General features: G+C 39.3%; 1 protein-coding gene across 1 annotated transcript in view; it reads right to left on the bottom strand.

The window, feature by feature from the left end:
* The window catches only part of trpm3 (transient receptor potential cation channel, subfamily M, member 3), a 124772-nt gene that overhangs the window by 11161 nt on the left and 93862 nt on the right, over window positions 1–19749 (bottom strand). Inside the window, exons 9-18 of the mRNA XM_062418331.1 lie at window positions 19567–19639; window positions 13938–14038; window positions 12957–13091; window positions 12791–12841; window positions 9918–9953; window positions 9607–9747; window positions 7734–7763; window positions 5826–6118; window positions 3839–4067; window positions 615–818 (exon numbers count right to left, since the gene is read on the bottom strand). Of these exons, the coding sequence (XP_062274315.1) occupies window positions 615–818; window positions 3839–4067; window positions 5826–6118; window positions 7734–7763; window positions 9607–9747; window positions 9918–9953; window positions 12791–12841; window positions 12957–13091; window positions 13938–14038; window positions 19567–19639 (1293 nt within the window). The remainder of the gene's footprint in view (window positions 1–614; window positions 819–3838; window positions 4068–5825; window positions 6119–7733; window positions 7764–9606; window positions 9748–9917; window positions 9954–12790; window positions 12842–12956; window positions 13092–13937; window positions 14039–19566; window positions 19640–19749) is intronic.

Here is a 19749-nt window from a genome sequence, read left to right as displayed (position 1 = left end):
GCCATTGCTGATGGGAGAGAGTGAGGGGCAGCAATCGGCTGGCATACAGTACTGTACCTCAATCAGAACTGAGCTTGGGAAGAGGGAGAAAGACAGAAAGAGCTGGAAAGAGGGGGAGTTTTGAAGAAAAAGAGATTGGAAGCAAAAGAAATAGAGAAGAGAAGAAGACAAAAGAAGCAAAGGGAGAGCTTGGCAGAGAACAAGAGGGACCAAAAGAAAGGCAGAGAGAGAAATAGGGGAGATAGATAGAAGGAGAAACATACAGGAGGGAACCCACAAGCGGCGACAGACTGAGACGCTACAACTCCACGACCATGTCTTTTCTGAGACGACAAGAAACAGGAAAGGCCAATTTGGCTGGAAGGGTCCAGTTGGCCAGAATAGAGAAACAAGTATGTCTGTGTGGAGAATTGTGTGCGAATGTGTGTGCATATCGTTATCTTGCTGTGGACTGTATAACACAGCATTAGATCCACAACAGATATTTACAAAAAGACCACAGAATCTGGGCTATGTGTTCAACGATGTGTTTAACAATCTGAACTGTGTGTAATGTCTGAAGTTTGAATATGTGTATAAATTCTGAGATGCGGGGCTGAGGTGGGTTCTCTCACCACGGAGTTGTACTGCGCCTCACAGTAAGATCTTACTGTGAACTCCATGTCTTCCTCCTCCTTCTCCTTGACTGGCTTCTCAGGCTCCTCCTCTTCTTTCTCCTGCAGGTAGGCCTCCTGATCCTGGGGCATGTAGGACATCTCATCCTTGTTCTTAAACTCCAGGCTCAGGATGGACGGTGGCAGAAGCAGCCCTAAGATTACCTGTGTGGGTGTGGGAGAGAGGAAGTGGAAGGAGGAGCAGGAGGAAATGTTAGGGAGGAGAGCTGGAAGTGACAAATGACAGATGTGATAAAGATGTACAATTTCATGAGCAGCGCTGCAGAAATTAGGACACAGAGAGTCTGGAACAAACTAACCTTAATTATCAGTCTGCGACTTGCACATGTGGAGCTCACACTTATAACATCATTTAACCCCTGGCTGCACTGAATGACAAAGCTTTGGTATTTACAACAGGTCAAGTGAGGGCTGTCATTGTGGAAGTCAATTCGGACAGGCAGCAAGGGTACTGTGCTGCCATGATGGACACACAGCAAGAGCAGATAAAGGAGGCAGGCGTGCTGTAAACACTTCAGATACATAATAATCAAACAAGAAAAGCAGGAGGGAGGCTGTAACCACAATGGCAAAGTAAAATAACAAGGGGAAAAGAAGAAGATGGAGAGCAGAGTAATCAAGCGTCTCCTCATCTCTGGAAGCAGCTGTCTGTTCAGTGTTTTAAGATAATTCTAGCTGTTTTTAGTGCACTGGCTGAAAATTCAACAGAGCTTTAATTAATTAAAGTTTAGTTTATATTAAATTCTGATTAGATGAGGTATATAATCATGATGATTTAGTTGCAAAGCTGTGAGTAAAGTTAGATGAGACAACCTGACTGATTGTATGAAAAGGACAGTTTCAGGGTCAAACAACGGGGGTAGTGACCAATACAAAATACAATTATAACCACTACATGGAAAGTGATGTATCAGCTTCTCTTGTCATCAGTCATGTCAAGGGATCAAAGGAAAGGATGTCAATAGCTTGTCAGACTTGACGTTTTAAGAAATCAATGTACTCATCCTTACATTTCATGTCCCTTCAGAGTCTCCAGAGACCGATATTCTGATATGGATTACAGTGGTAGAAGTCTGAGCAGACTGCCCTCACAACTAAAGCAACTCACAGAACTGCACACATTTTGACAATGTTATTTACTGTATATCATAAACACCAGGGGGCAAAGAATCTTGTTTGTTCCACTTATGGTTTCTTTTTTGTCTTTCTGCTCCAGTGAGCATGTCTTAGCAGAGCACCTTTTCTCCTCTCCGGCTCCCTCTCTCTTCCTCCTGCAAAGGCCAAACCAAACCTAAAGTATGTGTAGTCTGCCCTGCACTGAGAAGCTAGTCAGACCCATCACCCTGTCTCACTCTGTCTATGATGAGTGTGAACCCAGCTGTGCCTTCAGCAACTCCCAGGGTAACTCTTCATTATAAATAACTCTAACCTCCCTGATCTGCACAGCTGCCTCTTATCACCTCACCCCCAGACATCTGGAAAACCCACATGAACAAAATTTCCCAAAAACCCGACTACCAGTCTTAACTGAAAGCTTTCCACTCCACTCAAAAGGATGCTCACCTACATAGGCCTTGATATAAAATATGTGGGACACAATTTCAAGGTTTTTTAGTTATTAAGGTCAGTCCTCTGTTCCCTCTGGATCAGAGAAAGCTTATACTAATGAAGTTATGGCGGAAGTTCAACCAGGGGCACCACCTCGCCGAGACACTCATCACATTCTAAATGTTCCTCCGTAGCTCAATGCAACGATAAATGTCTCTCTGCCTGATCATCCTCCTCTGCACCATCACAAGTAACCTTGACTGTCTGAGCTTTGGGTTTCACAGTCTGTCGTCAAGTACATCATTTCACCCAGATGAACTCATCTGCGTCATCAATCAGTCATTCCTTTTGAAATGCTTAAACTAGTTTACTGCAAGTTAAATAAAAATATACATAAATTATTCTATCACTTCTTCTAGTTTCGTCTGGGCAAACTATGTATACATGTACTTGGAAAATCATGTCAGAACACTTAACTGGGTGAAAACACAAATTGAATGACCAACTGTCACAGATTACAGCAATCTCTATTCAAGTTAACCAAAACTACAGGATTACAAACAGATGTTACCAGAATCCAGTATAAAAATCAAAGGTTGTGATATGATTGGGAAAGGTCTGACTGATGTGAAGTAAGTGTGTTGAGTCCTGTGCTCCCAAAAAACTGTCAGTAGTGACCCATCTACAGTGCTTTTCACAGTCCGGTGCACTCCCTCCACAATCTTGACGATGAGTCATCATAGTTAAACCACAAATATAACCAGGCACACACTCGGGCTTCTTGCTGTACGTTATAAATTCCTTATTGCAAAAACTTTGTTTGGTTAAGAGCCCATTTTTCTCTGCCTGTGATGTATAGTTGTAGTCATATTTATGAAGAGGAATATGCATAAAATGTAGATGAACAATTTGAAAGGAAGTATATTTTTTCTGTACAAGACTGATGCCTGAGATTCATCAAGGACATAACTACTGTACCTTATACCTGCTGTACTGTGTATGCTGCATGACTTCTAATACGGGATCAGACTAATACAGGATTTTTGAGACTGATACCGATATTTATATTCAACAGTTTTTAAAAAATCTAAAAAAAAAAATGCATTTGTTAATATTCAAAAGATTGTGACATGTACTGATTTTACATTTTACGGCTGAAAAAATAACTTGTTAGTGTTCTCTGGTGGACAAACTAAAAACTAAATTAACTCTAACTTGTATTTGGCATTTTGAACTACAGTTTCTTGTTACACCCACGCCATTACTGTATATGTACTGATATATTTGTAATATAATAATACAGTGTATCAGGCAGGCTTTACGTCTAATAATGGTATATTGTGTCCGAAGCAGCTTACAATATTTAGAAATCATCTACAGAAATGTTTTCATGCATCACATCTGCTAATTCTCATCTTAGTATTAGCCACCAAGCAGCTGCACAGGTACAGGCGACCTTAGCGGTGAGAGAATCCCTGCACAACTTTTTCCAGACAGTTTGATGGGATACAAGCATTTCAATTCAACTCTAAAACCGTAGACTATAATCATTGTGAAGTGTAATTTTGTTTTCTTTACCAACAGGTTATCCCAAACATCTGCCCCATTCCAACTACCTTCAGGCCCGAGTTCTTGCGCATGCGCAAGCGTCCCATCCACATGTCGGTCAGGAGCATCTGACTGCAGGTGTGTGCGATGAAATCTCTATGTTTGGCTGCTACCGCCAGCTGCAGGCAGGTGGCGTTGCTCCAGTTCTTCAGCTCGTAAGTCAGCAGTTTCATGGCCATCTGCTCGTCTTGTTTATAGGACTGGTCTAGGAGCTCCACTGCCAGCTGGGCAAACTCTCTAAGGAATCATATGCAGGACATATACAGGCACAGAGAGACATGAAGAGAGACAGGAATATACTCCCTACATGTAAAAATGAAATTAAACTGGTCCAGACATCACTGACCATCTGGCCAAAATCTGAGGAAGATTAGCTTCACATCCACACTTTCACTTACAAGATACAAAAACATTCTGCGCAACAACACACAGGCATGACCGAGGCATTACGTGACAAGCATATATAATTTCTTTACTAGATGCACACACATGGATACAGCAAAGAGCTCCCAAATTCTCACTGGTAATTATGTTTGTCCAAGATGAAGAGGTTTGGAAAGCTTATTTTTGAAGATTATAACATACTGTATGTATTCTGCAGAAACAAGAAAGACTGTTTGCAGAACTTACTCTGAGATTTCATTCCAAAGTTACGATTACAGGAGAACAGAGCTGATATGAAATATTCCTTCCATAAATGAGGCGGAAATATAAGAAAATGGTAAAAAAATGGGAAGAGTATTATGGTCAACACACTCACATACACACAAACACGCACACATAAACAAAACTGCAGACAAACATAAAGCACCAGCTTTTTAATACGTCCCATTCCAGACAATAAAGACATCAATCAGATGAAGTTCATCATAATTTTAGGACATTTTGCCTCACAGACACACATGCAAGAAAACTCACAAATACACAACGCAATATTGTACACTACACTGAGAGGCAATCACTCCTGTTTAGTTTAATGTGTATAATAAAGCACTAATGCTGCTGGGCTTTGGAGGACTTAGAAAGCAAGGGCTCACAATGTCCTGGATACACAGCACATGACCCAGTTCAGCAGTGTTACTGTATAAATGACTTAAATGATAAACCATGACATATAAAATGTGAATATACAATTGTGTATTCACACAGTTTGTTGGCAAGTGACTCAAGAAGCAAGAACTTCCTACATAATGTAGGCATCACTGTATGTATGTAACACACATTATAAATATCCCACAAACATTCCTTCCCTTGAGTTTATATATACACACACACAGACACACTGACACACAAATATTTTCACACATGTAAAAATGACAGATATAGAAATAAGAAAAACAGAAAAAAAATATAAAATGTTCGAAGGAAGGCAGCCAAATTCTCAGTGGAAAGTACACTCAAAATATGCCAGCTCTAAGGCTCTTCTTTGAAACTGTGTGTGTGTGTGTGTGTGTGTGTGTGTGTGTGTGTGTGTGTGTGTGTGTGTGTGTGTGTGTGTGTGTGTGTGTGTGTGTGTGTGTTGGGGGAACTGGGGGTTGGTGTGGCTGTGCTTCATTTGTAGTATCTGAAAAAATCCCCCCTAATGAACAGTTATTTCCGTAGCCAGCATTCGCATCTCTAGGTGATTACCTTCATCTCAAATGCATATGCTTAACTAACGATGATGCATGTCATTAGATTTCTGTATGTGTGTCATTTACATCCCATGGGAGCCTGCAGTAGTCTGAAACAGGTCATTTTCCAGGAATTAAGGCATGTTAGTGTGTTTGTGTGTGTGCATCCGTTTTTATGTGCTGTAGTGTGTGGGGGGTTGATGTTTCCTGTCTAGACCCCCCTCAATCATTTGAAACAGACCTTCTCAAGCCCACAACATGTTGGAGTACTGTATTTAAAGCCAAGGCAAGATGATATGGTGGCCCACACAAGCAGAGATGGCCTTATATGTGTGTGTGTGTGTGTGTGTGTGTGTGTGTGTGTAGTGTTCATGTAACCGACCTGGAGTTGTGGTTTAGTTCCTGGGAGATGTCATCCACCATGTCGTTCTCAGATGCTTCATGTGCCATGGCCTTACAGAGCTTGCAGGCTACCAGGGCCTTGGCCATGGCCTCTTCACCGTGCTGCCAAAAAAACAGAGCCATCTTTTGACGTTTCATCAGCACGGCCCACACCATCAGCTCATGGAAGGGGAAAGGGAAGTGGTTGATTTCGGGGTCGTCCAGATCGATGTCGACCTCCTCCTCTCGTTTGCGTGTCGTTTTTTGACGGCCTCTGCGGATTGGCATATCATCCTGGTGGAGATCCACGACAAGTGAGAGGGGATGAAAATGTGAGACAGCCACGCATATATTTTCTGGTGATGGTTTGTTCTAGATTTTAATTTCCATAAATACAGCACAACAGGACTACATTTAAGTGTTTGATTCTGAACTCTTCAAACTATTTCAAAGCTTAGGGTCTGAATGGTAACTACATGGCAATCTTAAGAAACTGTAAAGCTAAGATAAATTTGAGCTCTGACAGTCTTTTCCTGGGTTTAGCCACATCAGACATAGAATATGTCTAGAGTGGTCATATCATCCAGTGCAGATTTTTTCAAAGCTGTTCACCCTCCATGTGATGAGAGTTAGTTGAATGTAGAGGGAAAGTCAGACTTTGGAGGAGACAGGTGAAAGGACAATGTGCTGCACATAAAAAACAAACAACAGGCATGGTCTTATACACTCTTGAATATTTTCTATCTCTCTCTCTTTTTTCTTTTTTTACTTTTCTTTTCCTTTGGAATAGAAACATATCACTCTACCAGATATAACCACTCACTCACTGTCTCTGGAGAGACTAACACTGCCAGTTAGTGCTTAAAATAGCATATCAGCAGGGCGGTATTGATCTCAAATAATTTCACATTTTAACAGCTGAAGACCACTTATGGTTGGTCAATTATAGACATCTGAGAAATGATCTTCAGTGCCTCTACAACTGCTGCTTGCTTTGAGACAGATTATCTGGACAAAGAAATATATGGTTATACTATGTTAGAAAATTGTTGTTTTTATATGGACATTTAGAAATGATTGCAGGATCATAAATTTTAATTTTCAACAATAATGGGTGTCGGGTGTTAAAAGCAGTACATTTTACATATTCTGTTCCATGGGCAGGTTGCCATGCTGATTGGAGGACAAATTGGCTTAGGAAAAAAAAACCAGAACAAAATGTTGAGGCAAAGAAGTAGATTTAAACAGGCACACAGAGACAGAACACACACTGACAGGGAGACAGATTTCAAACAGGCAGACTTACAAAGGAACGGACAGCCATGCACGTTAGATATAAATACCTCTGAGGAAACTGTAGACACATGCTGTGATAAAAGTTTTATAATGTGGATATCTCATGGTGTGTACACCATGGATGCATGCGAGTACACAAACCATCTATTAGATAATCCTGTTAGGTCAGCCAATACCTATTTAGTTCAATGTGACTGGGCTGCTCTGACATGTATCATAATGTGAGTTATCTACAGACATTTACACTGTCTAGAGATGTTTATGTGGACATAATCATTTTTGTCATTCATATATCTTTCAAAAAATGTAATTTGAAAATAACTCTGTACAAGGCAGTGTAAAATGTCTGCTTATTTTATTATACAACAAGCCTTCAACTGGCTTAAAAGTGAATACAGATTGACAGCAAAATAAATGTAATATGCCTCAAGTTCTTCCTTTAGAACACACACTAAATTAAATTAAAAGAAATATGTATTTATTTTTGCAGAGAGGGTTTTCTACAGACCGACTAGACACCCAACATTTTTGAGGGAGAAGACTGTGTTTCAGACGAGGAAGAAGAACAGTGAAGGAATGACTGAATAACAACCTTGATGAGATCAACACTCACCTCCATCCCCAGCAGTTTCAGGGCTTTGGGCTAGAAAAGCAACACAAACATAAACAAACAGAACAACACCTTGTCGAATGTATTTTATAGAGCAATTTACTCTATAAGCACAACACAGTGCAGAATGACAGACTCACTCACATGAGACCAGATATAATGTTTCATATGGTAACTCATAAGTCACTCATTTTCAATTTAGTAGTTTTTTTTAACAATGAGGGAAAGCATTCTGGACTGGTGTGAGTGACAGTGTACTATACATACAGCAAAAACCTCCAGCTGTCTGTTTGCATGTGTTTAAACTGAACCTATTTGTGCATTTGGTACAGTACTGTGTATCTGTATTAAAGCAGGGCATGTATGAATTATGCATTCATGAGCCATCATCTGAGTTGGTAAAAATAGCCCAGGTCTCCTGTGGGGATTTTGATATCTGCATCTATTTCAAGGCTTTGTTCTTTGTTAACATGTATTTGTGTGTGCGCTCGTGTGCATGCGCGCCATGTGACTATGTGTTCGCACGTTCATTTCATCTAGAAAATCACAGCTAAATTGGAATCTGCTCTCTCTCTCTCTCATTTTGCCTCTTTGCTCAGTCTCTGTCCCGTTTCTTTGCTTTCGCTTTATCTGCGTCTTTCCAGCTGCTTTGTTGCTGCCATGGCAGAGGCACAATGAGATAAACAGGCACATGACATCGCACGTACACACACTCACTCACAAACACTCAAATACACAAACACAAAGGTGCACCATCAAGCAGAAACATTGGTGTTTCAGACACAGCTGTGTACTGTATATTTCTATCTTCATCACACCTGGGGCAGCGTGTAAGTTACTAAGGCTGAATGAGAGAATTATACATCAGAACGAAACATGAGCATATACCATTTAATGTAAAATGTGTTAAAATGGTATAGCACATGATTTCAATGATCAGTTGGTTAAAGGTGTGCTAATCAGTGAGATGAGTTTCTGTAGTGGTTGGTATGAAGTGTGTATTTTCTTGGGGTTATGATGGCACATGATGGAGGGCCACTGCTATAGATGGATGATTTGTTGCACCAAGTTAATAATAGGAGCTGTGCTGCCACTCTGCTTAAAGAGGAAATGAAGAATAAGAGGAGGACCACTCTTATGTTTGACCTCTGCTGATGAACAGCACTTTGATTACTTAGGATAACAATTTATGTGAATTCAGTGACAGCTACTCAGCAAAACATGACGATAAATTCCTTCACATCATGTTGCGTTTCTCTAAGTACTGTATGTAATTTTAATATCAGACTAAAACATTTCAACAGTCCAATCCAGGGCTATACTAGCTAGAAGCATCATGAAGTAAAACAGCTGTAATTTACACTTTCAAGATCAAACTATACACTGGAAAAGTTATTCTGTCCTGCCATTTAAGTCAATCCATTATGTAAGAAAACATCATCATTCGTAAAAATGACACTTGCTGTCTAAAAACTACATAACGACATATAGTTGTATATAGTTGATTTTGATTCATGAAATTCAGTAAAGTGCTCACAGAATTGCTGTCATCTTTCCTCCAAATATCACGTAACACACTTACAGCAAACTGCAGGCTGGCGTCTTCTGTGTTTCATGTCACAATGAACCAAATCTAAATGTACACTCTAATTTACTAATTGCATTAGCAAGGTGAAGTTTACACGAGTGCACAACCCCTGATTAACATTTTATTATTAAAACATAATTTGTCTACATTTTCCATCTTGTCCTCATCAGGGCCAATTTGCTCATGAGACTAATTTCACTGATATTCTTCCTTTGATTAATGACATTTACTTCCACACATTAGCATTAAATAGTGAGATGCTGCTGCAGGTGAGAATAATTTGCTCACCCTCTTTGGTCCGAAGAGGTTGTGGTATAGAGTCCTGAATCTCTTCCTGGTGTAGTTACAACGGTATGCCCCGCCCATAAGGTATTCAATGACCAGTCCAATGTCGATGAGGCTGATGCGGTAGTCCGGGGGCAGGTTTCCCTACAAAACCAGACAGTGTTAACAGCCAACAACTCATCTCAATTCATTAATAAAGGAAAAGTAAACAAGAGCGAAACAAGAGTATAAAACAAATCTCACACACTCACTTCACAAAATCCATATCAAACTGTTTTTGGCTATGAAAAAAAAAACGTGATTATCGGATTCACCTTGAAGTAGATCCAACTGAACCCTGGATATTCTCGCTTGGAAAGAACACACAATGTCAGTGAGTATACCGCACGATAAGCATGAGCAGGGGAAAGGAGACACACAGAAACTCTCAGGCGAGATCTCTCTTCCAGCCTCTTAAACTAAATTGTTATTTCATCCAAGTTGTTTTGTTTAGGTTTTTAGATTCTTTTTAAACTACGTGGATCAGTGTAGAAACTTCTACATCATAATTGTTTTAGGTAAGGTATTGGCTGTGCTTTGTTCTCTTAGATCCAATAAAAGAGCAGAAAATGAATGAGGGGAAAATGAAAACTTGATTCATAGAGAGAATATCATTTCTCAGCATGGTTACAAAGGATGTAAAAAAGTAAATGATCTGTCCTAATTTGCATTTCAGGAAATAATAAGATCTTCTCAGAGAGGTTCAATGCAGTCTTGAAGAGAAGAAAAGAAAGAGAAAGTAGTAATGACTCATTAGCCTGGAAGAGAGGGGCAATAGCATGGAAAGACAGACAACTTTTAACACTGGATGAGCGAATCATTATTGAAAAGTCTTTTCACATGAGGACTATAACCATGTCAACGTCCGTGCCCTCAACATCAACCCTGGATCCTGTAGTCATTATCCTGACCCCCACTGTTCCTTTGAGCTACACCAATTACCTTACACATCTTTACCCTGATAACATCTCCACTGCTTCTGCAATCAGATGTGAGATCTCTGTCCTCCTCATCCCTACCATGCCCTCATATCCAAAGATTCAACTTCATTGGCTGCAGCAAAGTAAATCCAAGAAGCACTGCTACTAAAGCCCTGTAGGCCAACTGACAACACTTTGAAGTAAAGAGAGCCACAGATACTGCTTGTCTTTTTTATACATACCGGAGTTCAAAGTGAGCACACAAAGAATCACCTCCTCATCCTGCTGATGTAGTTCAAAATGCAGCAGTCAGCGGTCAGCAGAGCCCTCTTTTAAATCCCTCTGGTGGTGAAGCTGAAGCTAATAATGGTTTATTTACACTGTTTGTGAATACACACACACTCTCTCCTCTCCAGTGGAGTTAGTGAACTTTGAGTCCTATGGCATGGCCCTTGCATTAGTGAGTACGTCACCATTTGCAAAACCTTTAAAACCCAAGCACCTAAACCCTTTTTAAGTTGTAATTTTTGGCCAGATTTCTTTGTAAGGTCACAAGATAATCACAATACAGATAACTTATGTTTCTGTTTTGCAATGTACACTAGGTCAGTGTTTCCCAGCCCAGTCCTCAAGTCAGCTGATTACCTACATTACTAATCAACTACCCAAATACTCTGGCTCATTCTTACATACAGTCATTTAGCAAAGAAAACGGAGAGGTAACACTGCCAAGTTACATTTGGATTTGCTCCCAAAATTTCAAGATATGAGATCCAAGGCACAAGGTGTATTGCTACCAACCTTTGGCTGCAAAACTCAGTTAATTTACTCTACAGGAAACCAATTTCTGCTTCGGCAGCTGTACTCCATAAGCCAATCTCTGTGACTCTCCCTTTATTCTGACTCAACTTTGACACAGTCTAATGAACAGACCAGATTAAATCTGAGAGCAGCCCTTACAGCAGTTATTAGAACAACACCTGCTTCTGAATCAAAATAATAACTGCCAATTGTTGACAGCATGGCCAAATATTAATGAGAAAGGAAGGAGACGGCGATGACATGGTGACCCGACCCGAGGGATAGCAGTGAAATCTAATTAGCGTCATACTATGATACAACAACAACAACAGCACACAAACACTATTCTCTAACAAGCAGCTCTGCAAAAAGTAGATGGTGATGTTTTGCCATGCACTACAGAGTGTGTTTGTGTGAAGTGTTGTGAGGTGTTGTATCATATAAACTACACTTACTCTCTGTGCCAACTTCAGACCAGAGTTGTGTTTAAAGGCAGAGAGGAGTTAACGAAGGAGTGATTACAGCATCCAGCCTTCAACGACTCCCAGAGGTGCACACGGCATTATTGTAATCAGTAACACTTTAATTAATGAACGCCTCTCAGTGCTAATGCCGGTGCAGCTGACCCTTCCATCATCTTTCAACAGTGGGATCACTCCTAATTGGCGTTCGGACATAGGCTGAACGTAAAAGTCTACATTGCTTTCTTTTATAACCAGTAATAATCAAGATGCTGGATGAGAAATGCAGAAAAAATAAACTAAGTAAGTAAGTAAAGTAAAGTAAACTTGGGTTAAATGATCAGGGCATTTCATCATCTTCACCATGAAAATAATACAGTGGTGATACAAAAATATCTTTTCTATGTATCGGAATGCACAATTTCACTATTCAAGTTTGAACTGTGTATAAAGAGACCACACGTAATAATGATGTCAATAATACAAATACAATTAAAAAAGTATTAATTGGGTGTTTACTAAGTTTTCAGCCTCACAGTGGTTCCGATGCAGCTTCAGTTTGCTTAAATTGAAGTTCTGTGGATAAAACAATGTTTAATACATGTAGTGTTTGTTTGTTGCAGTGCTGTTTGCCTTGGAGAAAGAACAGAGCACATTGCTTAAGAGTCCTAAAGGGGATGAGAGTCGTGCATAGCTCTACGCAGCCATTGCAGCCTTTAACTCCAGCTGAAAGAGAAAAGCCGGCCTCTATTTGCAGTTAACAGCAACTAGGGCTACCAAGATGAAAACAAACAAACAGATGCAAACAGAGTAACTAAACACACCGCAATAAAAAAAGAAGAAAAAAAGCAACTGAAACTCTATGTACTCAAACATGTCTTGTTTAATATACACACTCAAGCCAACATTCCCGCAAGGTATGCCTGAACAGCCACACAGCTGAAGTGATGGTAGAGATGGTCTTACCTTTTTGACATCTCTGACAAGGTGGTACAGCGTGTTGGACGGTCCATGTCTCTGTTGAATGAAAATCAATCAGAACATATCGGGATATACAAATAATTCCAGTGATGATACAGTATGTTTGTTTGTTTTCTATGTTGTCACTGCTGTTATGTGTATTTGTTATTACCGTGTTGTAAAGCTCTTCCAGTCTGGAGAGTGTGAGGAAACGATGCATGCTGACTCCATTTTCAATCAGCAGCTTGACAAAATCCACTCTGTCCAGAACTAAGGCATCCAGCATTGCCTGCTCAAGGGAGCCAACCTAAGGAACATGAGATTGAGCATATACAGCTACTGATACTTATGATACTACACACTTTACATACAGTGCCAGTCAAAAGTTTGGACACACCTTCTCATTGACTTGAATGAGAAATAGAGTCCAAACTTTTGACTGGTACTGTATATACAGTACAGTACGGACAAATAAACACTGATCAAGTAATAATATTGATAGTAATAATGCATTTTATTTAAAGGCGCCTTTCAAAGCACTCAACGACACCTTACAAGACACACATAAAACAACAACAACAGTACATCGAACAATATAAATCAGCTAACATTGATGTGCAAGTGTAATATGTCCTATTTTTAGATGAGTTCTCCCAGTCCCATATTATTTAGAGCAATGTTTTAGTTTTTTATGTGCCACATATATTTTTCTTAGAATAATTTCATGTTATCCCTTAGATTTTGTTTCTGCTATGGTTTTATGTGGTTTAACATTTTGAAAGATAGTCTGTCATTATGCAACTGAAAACTGCAAGAAAAGCATAATTTTTTACAATTCTGTTCAAAAAATTAACACTGAAATCCATTATTTGTAACAATCTGTCAGTTGCTGAACTCTTTACATAGCTGATTTTGAGCTGCTTCTGCATCCAAATGCAATAAATGTGTCTTTAAAAGTTTTAAGTATCCTTTTATCTGCTGTTTATTGACTTTCTCTTTAAAATTATTTGTTAATTATTTTATCTTAATGTGAAGTACTTACACTTTAGTATCAATTTTGTGGAGGATGAAGCGAGGGCAAACTCAGAAACAAGCCCTGTGTATGAAGGCAATATTACTGTTGCATGTATATTGTACTGTGTGTGTTTCTCACAGGCCACTGCTGTCCATAGATGAAGATCTGACTGCGGGCAATGTCGACTCTGTTCCATGCCAGAGCCAAACTCAGCTGGTCAGGAGCTGAGGCGTTGGCACCTGAGGGAGGAAATGAATGAGCTGACAGAAAATATTGTATGTTTGGCGGTCAGGGTTTCTTAAGCATTGATGGTGAAACATAGGCCATGATAGTATGGATTACAATCATGCAACTGTTCATCATGCTGATTGGTTCAGTACTTTCATTGCTGCAACTTCGATCTGTCTTTACTGTTCATTTGGTTTTCTCTTAATCTGCTGATATTCTCATTACCCCTGCTGAATGCTTTTGCTGATTCATACATTTCAATCTTATTTGAGAGATAGTAGCTGTAGATCGATGTATTTTGTGCTTTTATACCGTTGTAGTGTTCCCGTACAGACAAAATCAATATACTTCTGGGTGTGAGATATGATAGTGGTTTTGTTGCAGCTTCTCCTTGTGTGTAGCATTATTTTGAATCAAAATTGTTTATTGATGTTCAGCTTTTTTTTTTTAGTATTAATCTGATTTGTATTGCACTGTTGTGGTGCTGCTCTAAACTGCAATTGTAGATCAATTGCTGCTATAGCTGTTGACTAATGATAGCTACTACCTCTCCTGTTGAAGTATTGGGGCTGAGGGCTTCATTTTTAGGCTGCAGAAGCTTCATCAACCATCACTGCAGGCTTGGTAGACTGCCTGTCTGCTGACAGCTTTCCTTCTCTGTTCCTGCCTTTGGCTGTGACTGTTGTGCACGTTTCTAGACAAAAGGTATCTTTCTATTGGAGACTGATGGGTGGTCCCTCTTTGATGTATCAATTAATCTAACACCCCATCTCATGCCTGCATAATGTGAAATACAGCTGTTCCTGTAGTTTTCTGTGTCAGTAAACTTCATCGTTTACAGTACTCTGTTACTCAGGTAACATAAACATGTCTCATCAGAAGCAGCAGAAAGAAAAAATGAACAATACACACTTGCACTACGGCAAAAGGGAAAATATGTATAGTATATATATATAATATTATATTATATATAATATATTGAAAATGAAAATAAATTATCAAAAAGTGGCATTCTGTACGCACCAGAACTTCTAAAAATTATACTAGAAGAAGTTGAAGCAAGAAAATATATTTACTGTTTACTAGATTTAAGGGAACACTGACAAGCCTTGGATGGCATTGCATCTCTCATCACTGTGCCAGCTTTTGCTGGATGTCTTTCTATATGGTTTATGGCTGAATGGTGGATGCAAATCTGTCAAAAAAAACAGTTTCTGGGAAATACACTGCGAATTAAAGAACATTATTTAGTAGTACTAGTGGGTCGGTAGATATTGTAGATATTTTTTTGCAGGAGCTTAGACAACAGTGATAAAATATTTGCTGTAGTTAAGTCTTCAACACTTCACTCAATGGAAAAAACCCAGAAGAAAAAAAGATACTGTTGAAAGTACAGTATGTGAGACAGAAATATATATAAAATTAATATATAATATATATAAAATTAAACTTTAGTGAACTTTAATATAAAACATCTTGAATTTAAAAACACAGGGCTGCAAAGTCTCATTCATCGAGTCTTTTCACACCTTCTCATGCCACACGTCCATTTTGTCACGCAGTGAAAAACATTTATAACTGATAACGTTGTGGCGTCAAAAGAAGAGTGCAGTGCAACAGCAGCACCATGCTGCAGCAAGTTATTCAGCAAGAAAAAATACACAAATCTCTTATATTGTCATTTTTTTCCCATGCATGCTGCTCAGAGTAATCTCACTCAGCAGCTCTTCTGGCAGCAGCACAGCGTCTCTCCCTCTTCTCTCGCACACGTGCACACGCAGCATGAATGAGGAGTGAGGTTTTTAGGTTGGTTGTGAAGCCATTTCATTCATGCAAACAATTTGTACTTTGTTGCATTTGTTAGACGTTCAAGCTCAAGTTTAACATTGTTTAACCAGGTTAAATTCTCCAAACATTTTTTGATGTGTTGTAAGGCTATTTACTATACATTCCCTATTCATTGTTTGTCCTTGTTTGACCTTGAAGACGGCCTAGTAGCCTGTAACATACCATTTTGGTTAGATAATGTTTTTATAAATATAATTTCAAATATGAAATAGTCATTCTTCTGATTATCATGCTCTGCTCTGATCTACCCAATTATAAACCGTTCTTGATACATTCTTGGTTTCATAGCACCCTTGATATAACTAATCTAGACAAGTGCACATGCCTGTTTCTTGATTAAATTGGAGTGCATATCGAAAATGCTACTCAATAAAAACAAATTAGCAAAACGTAAAGTTGTGTTGTCCATAAGATCCTGGTTTATAAGGCTAGAGAGATTTCGAATGGGTCCATCAAAAATGCTTATTTCATTATAAACAAGAATAAATATTGCTGAAGTGCCCCCCCCTCGAACAAATCTCACTCCAAGCTGAAGTCAAAACCTGGCAGCCCTGATTAAATGTGCGATAAAAAAGCACTCACTCCAGCCTCTAAAAGTAGCTGTTAACTTCTGTAGTTGCACTCATTAAACAGTGTTGACCAGGGAGACATAAAAGAAAACAACAGTCTCCTGTTCACATTAATAATTTACTTGAACACTGGGAGGAGGTACCCAAAATGAGAAAGACAAAGTAACAATTATCTCAGCCTTTAGAGAAATCCACTGTATGTATTATTAGGTATAATAATCCCTTGTGTGTAGACAAGACTGCAGTTTTTAATAAGCAGACCAGTATCATCCCTTCACACTGTTCACACTTCACTCTCTCTGACTTAAAGGCCTGTACAGCATTACTGGAGCTTAATGGTGTGATTTCAGACAGACCCTTGCTTCTGTAATAAGATGCAGAGCTCCCTAATAACAGCTTTAGTGGAGATACACGTATATATAAAGGCAGGATGGCTTTGCTTTATCAAAGGCCTGTGGCTTCACTCTGCCTGCAGGGAGGCTGAACTGCAGTTAACTGACTTTACGGACACAGTCCTCAGAATATTGACTACCTCTGACAGCAGACCATCAATTACTCTAAACTCCCCCTGTTACTCCTAGCTGATGTGCCTAGCTGCTGTTTCCTTCCTACTCTATCTGCTACCAAATCTTTCTCTCACATCCTTTTATTCTTTTTTCTCGCTTTTGCTCTGTTCATTCCTCACTGTGTGTTCCTGACTCTGCTGTGTTTTGTTGAGCTTCAGGCAGTAGCTTAGTTCTCCACCGAAGGAGTCTAATCCAGTGTTTTAAAAAGCTCTCAGCCAGGATGTGACTGATTTCATTTTACACTAAAAGCCTTAACGCGTCCCATTCACTCAACTGTAGAATGAGGCTTGCATGTAAAATGACCCTCATGCTGTTTACCATAAACGATTTCTTGCCCTTTTTCCTGGTGATCTTCTCTCATCCTTTAACTTCTCTGATCTTTTCCTTTTTATTTCCATTAACCTATTTTGTCTCCCTCTTTTTCTCTTTGTTTGGATTTCAATTCCCTCATTCACTCATTCATCTAAATGCCATGCAGGAGAGATCAACAGATAGGATCCACAAAATACATGAGTGAGAGGTATACGCAGGAAAAGTAACAGAGCAGTAAAAAAAAAAAAGACGGAGATCAGGGAGGGATGCATGGGCTGAGGAAATCATGAATCTTGACTGTTACACATAAATTATGTAAAACGCAATTCTGTTTCACTCTATTCCTCACCAAACTCTGTGGTTCAGTCTCACTCTAAGTCTCTGTGGAATGAAATGTTTCTCAGAGGAACAAATCCTGAGATAGTCAATCATATGCTCTGAATCGCTAAGCAGTCCCGCAGGACTCTCTGTTTCTACGCACAATTACACAAGTGTGTGCTGTCTGTGTTCACATGTACAGGTATGTGTGTGGGAAAGAGCATGCATTCAAACTCCAGTGGGCCTGGTTAGAGTTACTCCTTGAAGAGTCCAGGCAAGACCAACCATGATCAATACAAGCTACTGAACAACCAATCGAAAGTATGGATCCATGAATCCTGTGTGTGTGTGTGTGTAGTAGGGAGGGTGGGAGCATGGGAAAACATTGAAGTGGGAAATAGGATGGTGGTGGAGGAACAATGGTGGTTGAGTTTAATTGTTCTGTCTGCACTTGACAAATTATCAATTTTGTGATTCAATATTAAGTCTAAAATATATGCTACTGTTGCCATGCTGATTCATTATTTGACATGTGCTGCAGTGTGATATGTGGTTGTAAAGCCGCTGAAAGGCGGTGTAACATTATCTTCATACAGCTGTATATATGTAAAGATAAGATGCTCTGATTGTGGGTTACCAGACATAGTATAGGGGCTTGCATAGTTCTAAGAATTATAGAGTATGGTTAGGCCATGCATGCCTTTTTAAAAGTAATTATTGACCTCATTAGGAATTAATTTGATAATAAATGAATTCAATTGAAATATACACTTCAAAAGGGATGGATAAAAGGCAATACTTTTCACAATTTTCTGGTGCCTGTAAGTGTCTTCCTCTAATTATTCCTCTCTGGCCACAAAGTTAATGAGCAGCTGTGTTCATGTTAATTGATTATACTGCAGGTGTTGTTGTGATATCAAGGTTTTATTAGCATATAAAGCAGGAAACCTGAACAACAATAAGCTTGTCTGAGGCAAACGGCTGGTACTGGAGCCACAACCTCCCCACATTTCATTTAAAGCTCTTTTAAAGAGGCTGTGAGTGGATTTTACGTATCAAAGTTGACTGGTCATGTGGACGCAACTGAGTAATAAATGTAGTTCTCTCCTATGTACTTTATGAAAAAAACTATACAAAATTACAGAAGTACACTTTTACAGGCATATTTTTGAAACACAGAAAATTAAATTACTTTTTTGATATAAAAGGGGGACAAGAACTACTGTTCCCACTGAGAATCAACACTCTCTTTGCTGCTTTATACAGCTTTCTGTCAATTGCAGCTCATTGTTTTAGTTCAGTAATCTGTACGGTTGACTCCCGGTAGTGCTCACCAGGCCCCCATACAATACTGGGGGTAGTCGTCCTGAACATGTAAGCTCATGCAGGCCCAATGCACACAACTTGCTCAGTCAGAAAATAAAACCTACTTAAAGGGGTGGATGATGAAGAAAGTTGAACATTTAACCAACTGGAGACTAATATTTTTCTAAGGAGTTGGTGGACAAAAGCAGTTATTACTGGACGACTCGGGAAACAGAATTACATATCTTTAATTGTTTAATTGTACTTTAACTGTTTGATAAACTGATATACAGTATATGATATTATCATGGCTTGATGCTGATTCACCTTCCTTGCCCTACAGTTATCGAAAATTGCTAAATGGAGCTTTAAGAGAGAAAAAATAGGCACATATATCTGTTTTATTCCTGAGCTATGAACTGTTAAAGTAGCAACATTGTGTGCTTTGAACATACACCTCAACTGGGGCAGTGAGAGGAATACCTTCTGAAATGATAGCATCCCACTTTTATGTGCAGAAGCTTCCAAATAACAACATCCCTGGAGGGTGACAGTGAAATGGAAGCCACTCACTGTACATTCATGCTCCAGCACACACCTGTACTGTACTAACACACCCACCTTTGAGTAATGCAGTGAGGATGGCAAGGTCGATGTCTTGATGACCCTCTGACCCCATCCGGAAAACTGTTATCTGAGGGAAAATGAGAGAGACAGACAGAAAGAGGGGCACATTAATTCTATACAAGCAAAAACTGTTTGAAAGCTACTTTACTCGAGTCATTCTTTTGTTGTTTGACTGAA

This window comes from Scomber scombrus, chromosome 4, assembly GCF_963691925.1.
Source record: "Scomber scombrus chromosome 4, fScoSco1.1, whole genome shotgun sequence".
Classification (NCBI taxonomy): domain Eukaryota; kingdom Metazoa; phylum Chordata; class Actinopteri; order Scombriformes; family Scombridae; genus Scomber; species Scomber scombrus.
This window is presented reverse-complemented; position numbering and strand designations above follow the sequence as displayed.